General features: G+C 52.1%; 2 protein-coding genes across 5 annotated transcripts in view; one reads left to right on the top strand and one right to left on the bottom strand.

Annotated features, from left to right (window-relative positions):
- Positions 1-14,625, bottom strand: part of ACAD10 (acyl-CoA dehydrogenase family member 10) — a 47,404-nt gene that overhangs the window by 32,389 nt on the left and 390 nt on the right. Inside the window, exons 1-6 of one of the 4 annotated variants that reach the window (XM_051826813.2) lie at positions 13,822-13,931; positions 11,404-11,529; positions 10,053-10,252; positions 6,817-6,965; positions 3,531-3,725; positions 940-1,098 (exon numbers count right to left, since the gene is read on the bottom strand). In XM_051826813.2, coding sequence (XP_051682773.2) covers positions 940-1,098; positions 3,531-3,725; positions 6,817-6,965; positions 10,053-10,252; positions 11,404-11,453 — 753 coding nt within the window. In that variant the 5' untranslated portion in view covers positions 11,454-11,529; positions 13,822-13,931. Of the gene's footprint in view, positions 1-939; positions 1,099-3,530; positions 3,726-6,816; positions 6,966-10,052; positions 10,253-11,403; positions 11,530-13,821; positions 13,940-14,625 lie in introns of those variants that run through there. The other 3 variants (XM_051826816.2, XM_070066219.1, XM_051826814.2) reach the window with 3 other exon arrangements.
- The window catches only part of BRAP (BRCA1 associated protein), a 39,351-nt gene continuing 38,752 nt past the window's right edge, over positions 14,027-14,625 (top strand). The window contains exon 1 of the mRNA XM_002719751.5: positions 14,027-14,286. Coding sequence (XP_002719797.1) covers positions 14,205-14,286 — 82 coding nt within the window. The 5' untranslated portion in view covers positions 14,027-14,204. The remainder of the gene's footprint in view (positions 14,287-14,625) is intronic.

The raw sequence follows: 14,625 nt of genomic DNA, 5'->3' as shown, positions 1-14,625 counted from the left end.
TGAGGAAGGGCCGGAGCAGGATGTTCAGCTGAGGAGGAAGCCGTAGGATGAGGTCCCCCTCCTTCAACCTCTGACCACGCTGAGCGGGAAAGCGTGCTGCTGCAGGCTCCACGGCACACGCTCACGCACGGGGCGCCTAGGCTGCAGTGTGGGCTCTGTCCCTACAGGCCCTCAGCTCAGTAATGAAAACCCCAACACAGGAGCCCCTCACGGGGCTTCCTGGGCCGCACAGCCATGGCCCCGGGTGGCCTGGGCAGCTGTAGCTGCTGGTCACCGGAACAGCGGCATCAGGATAGGCTGGAGGGCGCCAACGCCCTGGGCTGCCATTCGCCTGCTTGTGGGTCTCTTTTCTCTGAATGCCTTCTTACTACACTTTTGTCTTGCTTTCCGTAGAAAATACAACCCATAGCTAGTCACATACGTTTCACAGTTCATAGAACGCGACCATGGAAACTTGGGGGCAGTCACTAAGGAGAACTACAATGATGAACATAAAAAAGACTGCATAGAGGGGCCAGCATTGTGGTGTCGCAGGTGAAGCGGCCGCCTGTGATGCCGGCATCCCAGTTCAGGTCCTGACTGCTCTACTTCCCGTCCAGCTCTCTGCTAATGGCTGCTAATGGAAAAGCAGCAAAAGACGGCCCAAGTCCTTGGGCCACTGCACCCACATGGGAAACTCAAGTTCCTGGCTGCTGGCTTTGGCCCGTCCCAGCTCTGGCTGTTACAGCCATTTGGAGAGCAAACCAGTGGATGGAAGATCTCTCTCTCCCTCTCCCTCTCCCTCTCCCTCTCCCTCTCCGTCCCTCCCTCCCTCCCTCTGGAAGTCTGCCTTTCAAATAAATAAATAAATCTAAAAAACAAAACAAAACAGACTGCATAGAAATGGTTGTATTAATGTCTGGCACAAAGACAGCAGTTCAAAAAATAGTGACCTGTTACCTTCACGGTGTGGATACCAAGGCTGGCTGCTGCTTTTAGATTTTGTCCGAGATCGTCAAGGAAGATGGACTCGGAGGGCTGCAGGCCCAGCCGCTGCAAGCACAGCTGGTAGATCCGAGGGTCTGGCTTACTGATGCCCTCCAGGCAAGATTCCACGACCTGCGGGCGGGCAGGCAGGCAGGCGGACGGGGCAGGAGTGAGCCTGGGTGCTACAGCTGGAGCTCCCACACACTCTCTCTGCGCATGCACATTGCTGTGGTTTCGGAAGGAAGACAGCTGAAATTTGCTGTAACAGGTAACGGTGAGAGTATCATGATATAACATGATGGTGCCTGCTTACGCTGAGTGACAGGGAAATACTAGGTTACAACCTGGGCCAAGCTCAGGAAACCAGAGTTCTGGTTCAGACACTGTGACGTGTGCCAACAGCCAAGACGCAAAAGGCCTCAGTTTCACCATCAGTAAAATGGGAATAATAACAGCCATCTTATCTACTGGAGTGGTTGTGGGGAAACTTGAGTGAGTTCCAAAAAGACAGAGTGTTTTGCTAATGCCATGTGCAGAAGCAAGACAGCATTTCAGCTCTACGGAAAGAAGGCCCTGTTTAGTGCTACAAAATAAACTCAACCTTGATGTTTATTGCAGAGGGTAAACAATGAACTGTCAATACAGATAAATCCCCTGGGATGGCTCACACCTCAAGGACCACCAATTCCTTTCATGCTCACAGAGTCCTGTACCTGACAGCCGCATGTGATCTGGAACCAGGGGGCTGGGGAGGTTAGAACTCCATAAAAGCTGCCTTGGCCTCAGGCTCTCTCTAATCTAGAGACCCCCCTAGAAGTCCTCTGACACTCTCCCTGGGGCTTAATCACCTATAAACTGGGTCCAAGCCCATCATATATACCAGTTACCAGTACCCTCTGCACGGCCCTAGGAATAGAACTAAATCCCTGACTCACCCTGAATGATCCAAGCTCTCCAAGGCCAAGGACAAAAGCAAGGGCCCCTCCCACCACTCCACACTTGTATTCTGGGTTGGGTAGGAACTGCTCTGTCAGGGAAATAAATGTCCTGCACCAACTGCACCTTTCTCCTTATCCTTCCTGGTCTGCTAAGACCTGGGATATGCTAGAGACAAAGAAGGTTCCCTAAAGAGAAAGGGACGGCTCAGACCCCATCCGTGGTTGAGGCTAGCGATGGGAAGGGGCGGGAACTGGGGGAACGGGCCCCAGAGCCGCCTGTAGACAGCTCCCCTCACCAGGTAAGCTACGTTGCAGGCTGTGGAGAGGCAGGATGTGCTTGATGAGACCCCTGGACACCTCCTGCTCTTCTAGTTTGCACGGTATGGCATGTGCCTGTTAAAGTTTCTATCACTTTGTTGGCCAACCAGGAACTGTAGGAGCAAGGCCAGCATTTGCCCAAATAGGTATGAGATAAAAACAGTCTTGGTTTATCAGGGACCTGCCAGAGGTCATGAGACGAGAGAATCACAGGCGGGTCCACAGGCCCCTTGCTGCCTCGAGGGAGGGAGCTCTCGCCCTGCCAGCACAGCAGGAGCAGGTCCCCTGTGGCGCTGTCCCTAAATTCACATGGCCAGGCCTCTACGCTCCAGACCGCTCAAGGGGAACCTTCTGGACAAACTCCAAGGTGACAGTGGAGGGCAGGCAGAAGTGGACACCTCTACTGGAACCTAGTGGTCCAACGAGGGACACTCACGTAAGAACAGACTTAGGACTATGGAGGCAGGGAACACACCACTTTCTGGAGTGAAACCAAACTGCTGTTCCCATGGATACAGAGAAACAGAAAGGGGCTCTGTCACTAAAACGCACAGCACTCAGGTTCTCAGGGGCATTTCGCCTAGTGCGTCCAAGGCTCTACATGGCTCTCGCTCCATCCGGGGAGAGGTTTCCCATCTGCCTGGAACATTGCGGTGAGGAAGGCTCCTCGTGATCCAAGCAATTCTGGAAGGCCCCGGAAGCCCCCTGCCCAGCTGGGCCTTGCAGGCCCTGGGGAACTCATCACTGCTCTGAGATGCGAGACACGGGGACGCATTTCAGAAGTCAAGATGGTGACCTGGGTGTCGAAGCTGGTGTGCTCACATGCAGCACGTGGTGCAGTGCAGCAGGGAAGTAGGTCAGGCTCAGGGACAGTACCGGTCTAGGGACGAATATGGCAGATATAATGAGTGGAGGGTCCCATAGGTGCTCTTAAAAGAGAAAAGGTCAGAGGACCCACTAAGAAGCGAGGCCAGGGGTGGGCACTGTGGCACAGCAGGCCAAACTACAACTTGGGGCACGCACGTCCCGTATCAGAGTGCCTGCTCTGAGTTCCAACCACTCCACACCACCAGCTTCCTACTCTGTCTCTCCTTCTCTCTGCCTTTCAAATCAATAAACAAATAATTAAATCTTCAGATGGAAAGATAGGGGGCTGATGGAGGTGCTTGTGCTATGTGAAACTTAAGGTTGAACTTGGGAATGTACGGGGTCTCCAATCAGTTACCAGTCCCATGCAGGATTTGATGGGGCATCCTGGGGCAATCCCACAGAGCCCGTGTTAGTGCTTCTGGATCATCTCAAGCTCACCACATCAAACTGACTCCGGTCCAGGGGAAAAAAGCTTTTCCCATCGGGAAGATAAAAATTGTTGCTCAGGACTGCAGTCTGAAGGCCTCTAGCCCGGATCCGAGCAATGGCCTCCGTCATCACTGGGAACTGCTTCGCCACCCGCTCGCTGGTCAGCAGAGAGAAAAACGAGGCCACAGGTACCGAAGCCTTTGCCTAGGAACAGGGAGGGGAGAGCAGTCACTGAGAGTGAGAGACAGGGCTGGGGTCTGGTGCAGCACGTAAGTGCCCTCTGGGGACGCCTGCAAGCCACGTCAGAGTGCCTGGTTCGAATCCTGGCTCTTCTGCTTCCCGTCCAGCTCTCTGCTAGTGCACCACCCTGGAGGCAGCAGTAATGGCTTAAGCACTTGGGTCCCCACCACCCACATGGAAGACCTGGAGGGAGTTCCAGGCTCCTCGCTTCGGCCTGGTCCAATCCTGTAGGCATTTGGAGAGAGAAACAACAGAGGCAAGGGAGCTGTCTCTGCCTTTCAAATGAAAATGAAAATGAAAAGAGTGAGAACTACTCATAACCAACGGAATAGCACTGACCCCTGGCTTCCCACGGCCTTCTGGTTGGAGGAGTCCTGGTCGCGGCCTGCTGCCCAGAGGAGCTGTCTCTCAATCCTGTGCTGACTCTGCATGCGAACCTGGAATAGTGACTTCGAGTTCCCAGCAGAGAGCGAGCTAATGCTTGCGGTAAATGAGTTCCTGATTCCACTCATGGATTGATAATATTTTAAAAGTCAGAACACTGCAGGGTACGGTAAACAACAGAAGTGTAGGAAGGCAGATGTCATTTGACTTTTAATGATCCAGAAAGCACTTACTGATTTTGTAGTGCCTCAGCAGCACCGTTATGAATTTTAGTTTCTCATCAATTTTCTTTTGTTTTACATTCAATATGTGCGGTTATCAAGCAGTTTATTTTTGTTTATTTATCTATTTGAAAGGCAGAGTGCAGAGACAGAGATCCTCCATCTGCTACTTCACAGCTGGCGCTGGGCCAGGCTGAAGCAGGAAGCAGGAATCCGGAATCCGCCTGGGTCCCCTCTGTGTGTGGCAGGGGCTCAGGACCTGAGTCATCACTCCTACCGCCTCCCAGGGTGCACACTGGTGCGACGCTGGATTAGAAATGGAGGCAGATCTCAAACCCGCACTCCAGTGTGGGATGAGGCACCCCGAGCAATGGCTTGATCTGCTGAGCCACAACTCCTCCACCCTAGATAGGTTTTCAATGCTCGTATTTGATCATGTTTCAAAACATGCGAAGGCAAGACTACTGTTTTATATAAACACACACACATACATATATATACATACACATATATAAACACACATAATCATTCACATAAACACACATATATAAATATGTACATATATACACAAACATATATAAACACATAGACACACAAAATATAAATACATACATATATACACATATTTTATCACAGCATAGCTTGGAACAATGCACAGCACAGTAAAAATATTCAATATTATTCCTTTTATTATATATAAAATATATATGTACATTTTATCATAGATTAACTGAATATAATTAACAAATCATACAGTTCACCTATTTGAAGTGTACTGTTCAATGGTATAGTCACAAAGTTTTGCAACCATCACCACAATCAATTTTAGAAACTTTTCTTGTTACTCTAAAGAGAAACTCATACTCGTCAGCAGTCACTCTGCCTTCCCCTCTCACACCCCAGACACAGAAAACCATGAACCTCCTTTCTGTCTCTATAGATCTGCCTACTCTGAACATTGCACACAAATGGAATCAGACAATACGTGGTCCTTTTTGACTAGTTTCTTTCACTTAGCATAATGTTTTAACATTTCTGTTGCTATTTTCTATGTGGAAAATAACATAAAATTTATAGTTCAACCGTTTGCAGGGTACAAACTCAGCAGTACTAAGCAGTCACATCGCTGTGCAGCCATCACTGCCACCCACCCATGCACTGTCTCTCGCACTTTCAATTATATTTTAATAGAATGAGAGTTACAAGTTAGTATAAGGGATATGAAATGCTGCATGGCACAGAGAAAATGCTCAATATTATTATTCCTTTAAGTAAGTTTTTAAAAATATTTTTATTCATTTGAGTGAGAGAGAGACAGCAAGCTCCCATCTGCTGGTTCACTCCACAAATGACCAACGACAGTGGCCCTAGGCTGGGGCCAACAGGAGGAGCCAAGAACCCAACCCAGCTCTCCTGCGTGAGTGGCAGGAACCCAGCTACTGGAGCCGTCACCACTGCCTCCCAGGGTCTCCATCAGCAGCCAAGTGTTGAACTCAGGGGCTCTAATATGGGAGACAGGCGTCTTAACCACTAAGCCACATGCCCACTCCCAAGAAAGATTCTGCCAAAGCCAGAAGCATTTGCTTCCTAGAGAGGCTTAATGAAGAATATTTTTACTTTTTAAAAAGATTTATTTATTTTATTTGAAAGGCAGTTATATAGAGAGGAGGAGAGACAGACAGAGAAATCCTCCATCACTGGTTCACTCCCCAAATGGCCATAATGGCTAGGGCTGGGCCAGACCAAAGACAGGAGCCAGGAGCTTCTTCTGGGTCCCCAAATGGGTGTAGGGGCCCAAGTACTTGGGCCTTCTTGTAGGGCTTCCCCAGGAACATTAGCAGGGAGCTGGACTGGAAGTGGAGCAGCTGGGACTTGAATCATCTCCCATGGAGGACGCGAGCATTGCAGGTGGCGGCTTAACCCACTACACCACAGTGCTGGCCTCATAATGTTTTTACTTCTTATAAAAGTTAAAGTTGAGTACATAGGAGTGGAAAAAATTGCTTAGGGGCTGATGGTCTGGTGCAGTGAGTTAAGCCATGTCTGCAATGCTAGTATCCCACACAGGTGATGGTTCAAGCCCCAGCTGTTCCACTTCCAATCCATCTACCTGCGAATGCACCTGAGAAAGCCCCGAAGAAGACCCAAGTGTTTGGGCCCCTGTATCCCTGTGGGGGACTCAGAAGAAGCTCCTGGCTTCGGTCTGGTCCAGTCCCAGTCATTGTGGCCATTTGGGGAATGACCCAGTGGATGCAGGATCTTACTGTCTCTCCCCTTCTCTCTCTGTAACTCTGCCTTTTAGGTACATAAATAATTTTTTAAAAAATAGTTTAGAAACACATAATGGATTAAGTTTTCACTTTATTTTCAGTCTAACTAGCTTAGGATACATGTTGCGACCACTACTGAAGGCAAAATGACTCAGAAGCAGAGGAAGGTTTATCACTCACCATTTCAGAGCAGCAGTTCCCAAATTCTTGTAAGAAATCCTCTCTCGTTATCTCTCCTCTCATAAATCTCATCCAGGGCCCGGTTTCACCACCTCTGACCAAGGCCTTCAGTACCGTTCCAGAAGGGATACGGTTCTGAACCTCCCATTCTGTAGGAAGTAAAACAGACAATGGGTGAGGTTTGGGGAGCTTGGGGGAATGGCCGCGCCGATTCCTGGGGAATTACCATGGTGCCGGGGGGGGAGTGTGTGTGACGAGGGGACCTTGAAGAAGTTCATGCAAGGCCAAGTCTCAGCCTCAGAGTCCCCAAGGAAGAACAAGGTGATGAGACGGCTCTGGATGCCAAGCAATGCATCTCCTCCCTGGGCCTCTCGTCATGAGGGAGACGCAGGAGGAAACAGCCAGAATCTGACAGCACCCCCAAACCCCAAATCCAGCTCTCCTCTGAACACTGCGCTGAACCTCGGCAACTCTGAAACCCCTGTTGACAGTGCTCTCGCCGCGTAATTGAGAGGAAAGCTTCTTTTCTTTGTAAAGAATTATCTGTTTTTAAGGGAGGGCTGAGGCGAGGAGAGGCAAGGCAATGGCCACAGTGGCTGGGGCTGGGCCAAGCAGAGGACAGGAGGCAGAAATTCCATCTGGGTCTCCCACTTGGGTGAGAGGGGCCAAAGCACTTGGGCCATCTGCCGCTGCTTTCCCAGGCACATGAGCGGGGAAGTAGGTCAGAAGTGGAGCAGCTGGGACTCAAGCTGGTGTTCTAATATGGGGTGCTGGCATCACAGGTGGCAGCTTGCACTGCTGTGCCTCAACACCAGCCCCAGGAAGAAAATTTCTACCCATGAAAAGTTAGGGCAGCGGATGGATCAGCATTTGTATGACACTTGGAGCATCTGAACAGCGTTGTATTTTTCCTGTACAAGGTTGTTTTTCTTTCTGTAATACAACTGCTGGGGACAACACACACACACACACACACACACACGCCTGCATATGCGTACACATATATGCACACACATATGTATTATATAACATATATACAGAGCACTCATAATTATACAATTTACCTAAGATATACTACTTGTGCATTTTACACGTCTTTTATTTTGACATGAAAATATTTTTGTTGTTTTTCTGATAAAGTGGTGCCTGTGCATTGAAAATATTTCAAAGAACGTAAAATGGCAAGCAATCCCACTCCTCAGAAATAACCAACGTTAACAACCTAGTGCATTGAGGTCAGCACTGTGGCTCAGTAGGTTAATCCTCTGTCTGAGGCGCCGGCATCCCATATGGGCGCTGGTTCTAGTCCCAGCTGCTTCTCTTCCAATCCAGCTCTCTGCTGTGGCCTGGGAAAGCAGTGAAGGATGGCCCAGGTCCTTGGGCCCCTGCACTTACATGGGAGACTGGGAAAAAGCGCCTGGCTCCTGGCTTTGGATTGGCGCAACTCTGGCCATTGCGACTATTTGGGGAGTGAACCAATGGAAGGAAGACCTTTCTCTCTGCCTCTCTTTGACTGTAACTCTACCTCTCAAATAAATAACTAAAATCTTAAACAACAACAACAACCTAGCGCATGGTCATTGAGACTAGAAAGACATTTAAAACTCACTCCATGGGTGGGCACTGGCACAGTGGTTAAGATACCACTCAGGATGCCTGCACCTGATATCCAGTGCCTAGTTGAAGACCTGGCTACTCAGCTCCTGATCCAACTTCCTGCTGATAGTACACCCCAGGAGGCAGCAGATGACAGCTCAAGTACTTGGGTCCTTGCCACCGTGTAGGAGACCTGGATGGAATTCCTGGCTCCTGGCTTTGGCCTGGCTCAGACCCAGCTGTTGTGGGCATTGAGGAGTGAACCAGGAGATGGAAATCTCTTTCTATTTCTGACTTTAGAATAAATACATTAAAACTCAATAAAAAAAAAACTTCTTTAATTTTGGAGCCAATCTAACATGTGTAGCCTTTTCGACAGTCCCTGAGTTGGCGAGCATGGAAGAAACTGGCACTCCCATCCACTGCTGACGGCAGCCTGAACTATCACTACCTCTACGGAGAGCAATTTGGCACCTTCCGTCAAAATCTTAGATGCATATGTATTTGGTGCAGTAATTTCACTTCCAGGAATTTTTTTCACACATAGAAAGTAAGCAAAGATTAGGTACAAGGCTCTTTGTGCAGCACTGCTTGTAATAAAAGGACTAGACCGTGAAATGCATACAGGAGCTGGGGGTGGGTGCTGCGGCACAGCTGGTTAAGCCACCACTTGGGACGCCCACATCCCATCCCAGACCGGAGTGCCTGGGTGTGAGTCCTGGCTCCGCTCTCCATTCTACCTTCCTGCCAATGTGCGCCCTGGGAGGCAGCAGATGAAGGTTTAAGTGCTTGAATCCTTGCTGCCCATGTGGCAGACCTAAACAGAGTTTCTGGCTCCTGGCTTCAACCTGGCCCAGCTCGGGCCATTGTGGGCAGCTGGGGAATGAATCAGCAGACGGGAGATCGCTGTCTGCCTGTGTCTTTCTTTCTCACTGTCTCTCTGCCTTTCAAATAAATCCTACAAATAAATAAATCATAATTTTTAAAACTGAAAACTTGGCATGAGCATTTGGCCTAACAATTAAGATGCTGGTTCATGGGGTAGCGGGTTAAGCTGCTGCCTGTGACACCGGCATCCCATGTGGGTACCAGTTTGTGTCCCAACTGCCCCACTTCCAACCCAGCTCCCTGCTAATGGCTTGGGAAAAGCAACAGATGATGGTCCAAGTGCTATGGGCCCTTGCTACCCACGTGGGAGACCCAGAAGAAGCTCCTGGCTCCTGACTTCAGCCTGGCTCAGCCCTGGCTGTTTTGGCCATCTGAGGAATAAACCAGCAGAGACAGAGAGAAAGGTCTTCCACCAACTGGTTCACTCCCTAAATGGCCACAATGGCTGAAACTGGGCCGATCTGAAGCCAGGATCCAGGAGCTTCTTCTAGGTCTCCCATGTGGGTGCAAGGGCCCAAGCACTTGGGTCATCTTCCACTGCTTTCCCAGGCCGTAAGCAGAGAGCTGGATTGGAAGAGGTACAGCTGGGACATGAACCAGCGCCCACATGGGATGCCAGTGCTGCAGGAGGTCACTTAGCCTACTACACCACAGTGCCAGTCCCAGCTTCTCTAACTTTTTAAACCACTCCCCACTCTCTCCCCCGCCTCCCATCCCCAAGACCCAAAAAGTAAACAGGACGCAGAGCTCACCTGCAGCCACTGTCCCTGGCGAAGGAATGAGAACTCCGCCCATGTCAAAAATCACCACTTTGTAGGCGCTCCCTCTGGAATGTGTCCATCGCCGGGCTCCCCGGTGCCCGCACTGGATGCGGTTCAGGAAGGCTGCCCCCCAAGCCCAGCGGCGGAGCGGGAACTGCAGAAGCCTCCGCGTGCACATGGTGAGGCTGAGGCTGTGCAGGAAGAAGGCACGGGTCACAGTCTGTCTGACCTGTGCGTCTCTCCAGCTGACCTCAGCGTCTCTCCCTCCCTGACTGCTAGAGCTAGACAGCTGGGATGCACCGCGACTTTCATCATCTCAGCCCAGCTGCCCCGCCTCCGGCTGCGCTGTGCTGTCAATTCTTCCTCCTGGAAATCTCCACGTGCCTCTCTCCATTCCCACTGCCATCATCCCCCCACAGAGCCTAAGCAGTCTCTTGTCTCTTTGGAAACCTCCCCTCGTTGGCCACCGTCCTCTTTCACAAGTGCAGATCTGGGGCAGGTACTGGGCACAGTGGTTACGACATGCTTGGGATGCCTGCAGCCACACTGGAGTGCCTGGTTGGACTCCCAGCTCCATTTCTGATAACAGGTTCCTTCCTTAATATGCACCCTGGGGGGCCGGTGCTGTAGCAGGTAAAGCTGCTGCCTGCAGCACCAGTATCCCATATGGGCACTGGTTCTAGTCCCAGCTGCTCCACTTCCGATCCAGCTTTCTGCTATGTCCTGAGAAAGCAGTAGAAGATGGCCCAAGTGCTTGGGACCCTGTATCCGCGTGGGAGACCCAGAAGAAGTTCCTGGCTCCTGGCTTTGGATAGGCCCAGCTCTGGCTATTGTGGCAATTTGGGAAGTAAACCAGCAATTGGAAGATCTCTCTCTCTCTGCCTTTGCCTCTCTGTGACTCTGCCTTTCAAATAAATAAATCTTAAAAAAAAAAAAATGCACCATAGGAGGCAGCAGGTGATGGTTCAAGTACTTGAGTCCCTTCCCCCATGGAGAGAAACCCAGATTAAATTCTGGGCTCCTAGCTGTGAACTGGTCCAGCCCCAGCTGCTGACGGTGTTTGGGGAAGTCAGCCAGGATACAGATGATCTCTCTCTCTCTCTCTCTCTCTCTCTCTCTGCCTTTCAAATAAAATGGGAAAAAAAAAAAGAATTCCCCACAAATGTAACTGCATCCTAACCCCATTTAAAACTAATGGTTGCCAGTGCCCTCAAGGTAAACTCTCAGCTCCTTAACCTGGCTGTCCATTACCCCTTTTCTAAACTTTCAAAATGTCCAAGAAAAAAAAAATAGACATCCGCGAGCATATTCTATTTACATGTGTATAGACAGGCATACATACATATACATGTAGACGCTGTGTACAGTGACAATCCAAATATGGGAACACATTCATTGTCAGCCTGGGTGAAAGGTGTCAGATGACTGTACTGTTTTCAACTTCCCTATAGGTTTAAAATTAAAAGCGCTAGGGAAAAAAATGAAATAATTAAAGCAGATTCTATTTTTCACATGAAAATCTTTAAGCTTTTAAATGTGATTTCTATAGTTAAAAAGCTTTCTGAGGATCAAGACAGACCAAATCAGGTTGGCAAGACAGCCTATGACGTTATGGGCGTCACTTCAGATCTGCTGTGAAGACAGCAAACTAGACAGGCGTCTAAAGAAAGAAGTCTTTGCAGTAAGTCTTGAAAATATGGAATGTGGGGGCCGGTGCTGTGGTGCAACAGGTTAATGCCCTGGCCTGAAGCGCCGGCATCCATATGGGTGAGGTTCGAGACCTGATTGCTCCACTTCCGATCCAGCTCTCTGCTATGGCCTGAGAAAGCGGTAGAAGATGGGCCAAGTCCTTGGGCCCCTGCACCTGCATGGGAGACCTGGAGGAAGCTCCTAGCTCCTGGCTTCGGATCGGTACAGTACCAGCCGTCGCGGCCATCTAGAGAGTGAACCAGTGGATGGAAGACCTCTCTCTCTCTCTCTCTCTCTCTCTCTCTGCCTCTCCTCTCTGTGTAATTCTGACTTTCAAATAAAGAAATAAATCTTAAAAAAAAAATAATGGAATGTGCCTCTGAGGTCATTGGAAATTTGCTGAATTGGGGAGTAAATTTTGAAGTAAAAATTTGGAGGTTGATTTGCATTTTCAGTTTACTTAATATTTGTTCCCACACCAAGGCCGACATTTACATGACACACAAGGAAATCACCTACAGGCTCACAAAGGCATCACCACATTTTGTATGAGGGCTCAACGAGACGATCAGTGTCCTTGGAGCCTGACAGGGCACGTGTAGTGGTTGCGGGGACACGACCTGCTGTTGCTGCCGTGTGGGCAGCTTGCTTAGACCGTCCACTGCAGGCACTGGCTCGGTTCTGGCCACTTCCCAAGGCTCAGGAGCAGAAAAACGCTGCACCTGCTCTCGCGTCCAGGCCTTTGCCTGTGTGCTCAAGGGCGGGAACATCTCTCCTTGCCTGGTGAATCCCACTCACTCTTACAGCCCACCCCCACCCCCCGCGCGCGGAGGTTTGCTCTCCTTCCGCAGGCACACTGTGTTTTTTTCCACCCTGTTTCTCCAGACCTTCAGGAGTGTGCTTACCGCATCACTCAGTAACTGTTCCCACGTCTGTAGGCTCCGGAAGGCAAGGACTAAATTAGTCATGCATTCCCTGGAGGCCTGCAGTTTCTGAACAAGCAGCAGGTGCCCAGGATGAGCATGGAAAGATGCATGGAGGCCGGCGCCGCGGCTCACTTGGCTAATCCTCCGCCTGCAGCGCCGGCACCCCGGGTTCTAGTCCCAATTGGGGCACCAGGTACTAGTCCCGGTCGGGGCGCTGGATTCTGTCCCAGCTGCCCCTCTTCCAGGCCAGCTCTCTGCTGTGGCCCGGGAGTGCAGTGGAGGATGGCCCAGGTGCTTGGGCCCTGCACCCCATGGGAGACCAGGAGAAGCACCTGGCTCCTGGCTTTGGATCGGGGCAGTGCGCCAGCTGTAGCGGCCATTTGGGGGGTGAACCAATGGAAGGAAGACCTTTCTGTCTGTCTCTCTCTCACTAACTCTACCTGTCCAAAAAAAAAAAAAAAAAAAAAGTCTGGGGGCCAGCACTGTGGCATCGCAGGTAAAACCGCCGCCTGCAGTGCCTGTATCCCAGGTGGGCGCCGGTTCGAGTACCGGCCGCTTCACTTCCGATCCGGCTCTCTGCTATGGCCTGGGATAGCAGTAGAGGATGGCCCAAATCCTTGGGCCCCTGCACCCACGTGGGAGACCTGGAAGAAGCTCTTGGCCCCTGGCTTCGGATCGGCCCAGCTCTGGCCGATGCGGCCAACTGGGGAGTGAACCAGCAGATGGAAGACCTCTCTCTGTCTGCCTCTCCTTCTCTCTCTGTGTAACTCTGACTTTCAAATAAATAAATAAATCTTAAAAAAAAAAAAAAAAAAAAGCCAGTTTGACCCATGTCACTTCCACCAGCACCCGGGGAGGAGAGTGACGACGGCGCAGCGGGTGACGAAGGTCGACTCCATGGGGGCAGGAACCGTATTTAACTTTCTCACCGATACACCCCAACAGTGCCGGGCCGGGATGGGGAGGTCTTAACCAGCCCATCGCCCTAAGGGACTGCCACCGCGCCATCGCGCTCCCGCGCCGATCGGTCAAGTGAAGTGGACACAGAGCAACCCTTCCTGGCACAGCCCAGGACACCAGAGGGCCCCGCGCCATCGGCCGAGGTGCGCTGAGCAGAGGCTACCTCAGGTCTCCCGCAAACCCACCGCTCAGCCGCCGGGGAAGCGCAGCGCCGCACACCGCAGCCGCCTCGGGGCTCCCGGGGCTCCCGCAGACCCCGTCTCCCGGCGCGCGGCCTCGCCCCGCCCCGTCGGCGCGCGCCCGCCCGCCTCCGCGCATGCGCGCCCGCCCGCCTCCGCGCATGCGCGACCCCGCGGGTCGGCGACGGCGGCCGGGAGGCGGAAGTGGAGGTTGTTGTGGCTGCGAGGGCTGCGTGCGGAGCTGCTGCTGCCGAGGCGGCGGCGGCGGCGGCGGCGGCGGCGGCGCTCAGGCGGTGGCGGCGCTGCTGGCCCCGGGCCACTCGGCCTCTCGGCTCGCTTCCCAGCCTCACCTGAGCCCGCCGGGGCCCGCGCCGGCCAGCGCCTGCCCTATGAGTGTGTCACTGGTTGTCATCCGACTCGAGCTCGCGGAACACTCGCCGGTCCCCGCCGGCTTCGGCTTCAGCGCCGCCGGTGAGTCCCGCGGCCGCGCCGCCCTGCCTGGGCTCTGGCCTGGGGCGCTCGCCCTTCCGGAGCTCGGCCCGGGCACTGGCGGCGGCGAGGGCTGTTCCCCCGGCGGAAGCCTGAGGGCCGTCGCGTCCCCCGTCCGTCGGTCCGGTCCGGTCCGGTCCGGTCCCGTGCCTCGCCCGGGCCTTCTCTTTCCACCCGCGCGTCTCCGTCCCCGTCCTGCCTCGCAGTCGGGGTGCGCGTTTGCCTCCCTTTTCCGGGGGCCCCGTGACGCCGGCGGTCTCCGGCTTACTTAAACTGATTCTCTTCGGAAGGATATGCCCCGTAACCTTAGAAATAAGAACC

Source organism: Oryctolagus cuniculus, chromosome 21 (assembly GCF_964237555.1).
Source record: "Oryctolagus cuniculus chromosome 21, mOryCun1.1, whole genome shotgun sequence".
NCBI classification, from domain to species: domain Eukaryota; kingdom Metazoa; phylum Chordata; class Mammalia; order Lagomorpha; family Leporidae; genus Oryctolagus; species Oryctolagus cuniculus.
Note: the sequence above shows the minus strand (reverse complement) of the source record. Positions and strands in the feature narration are given on the sequence as shown.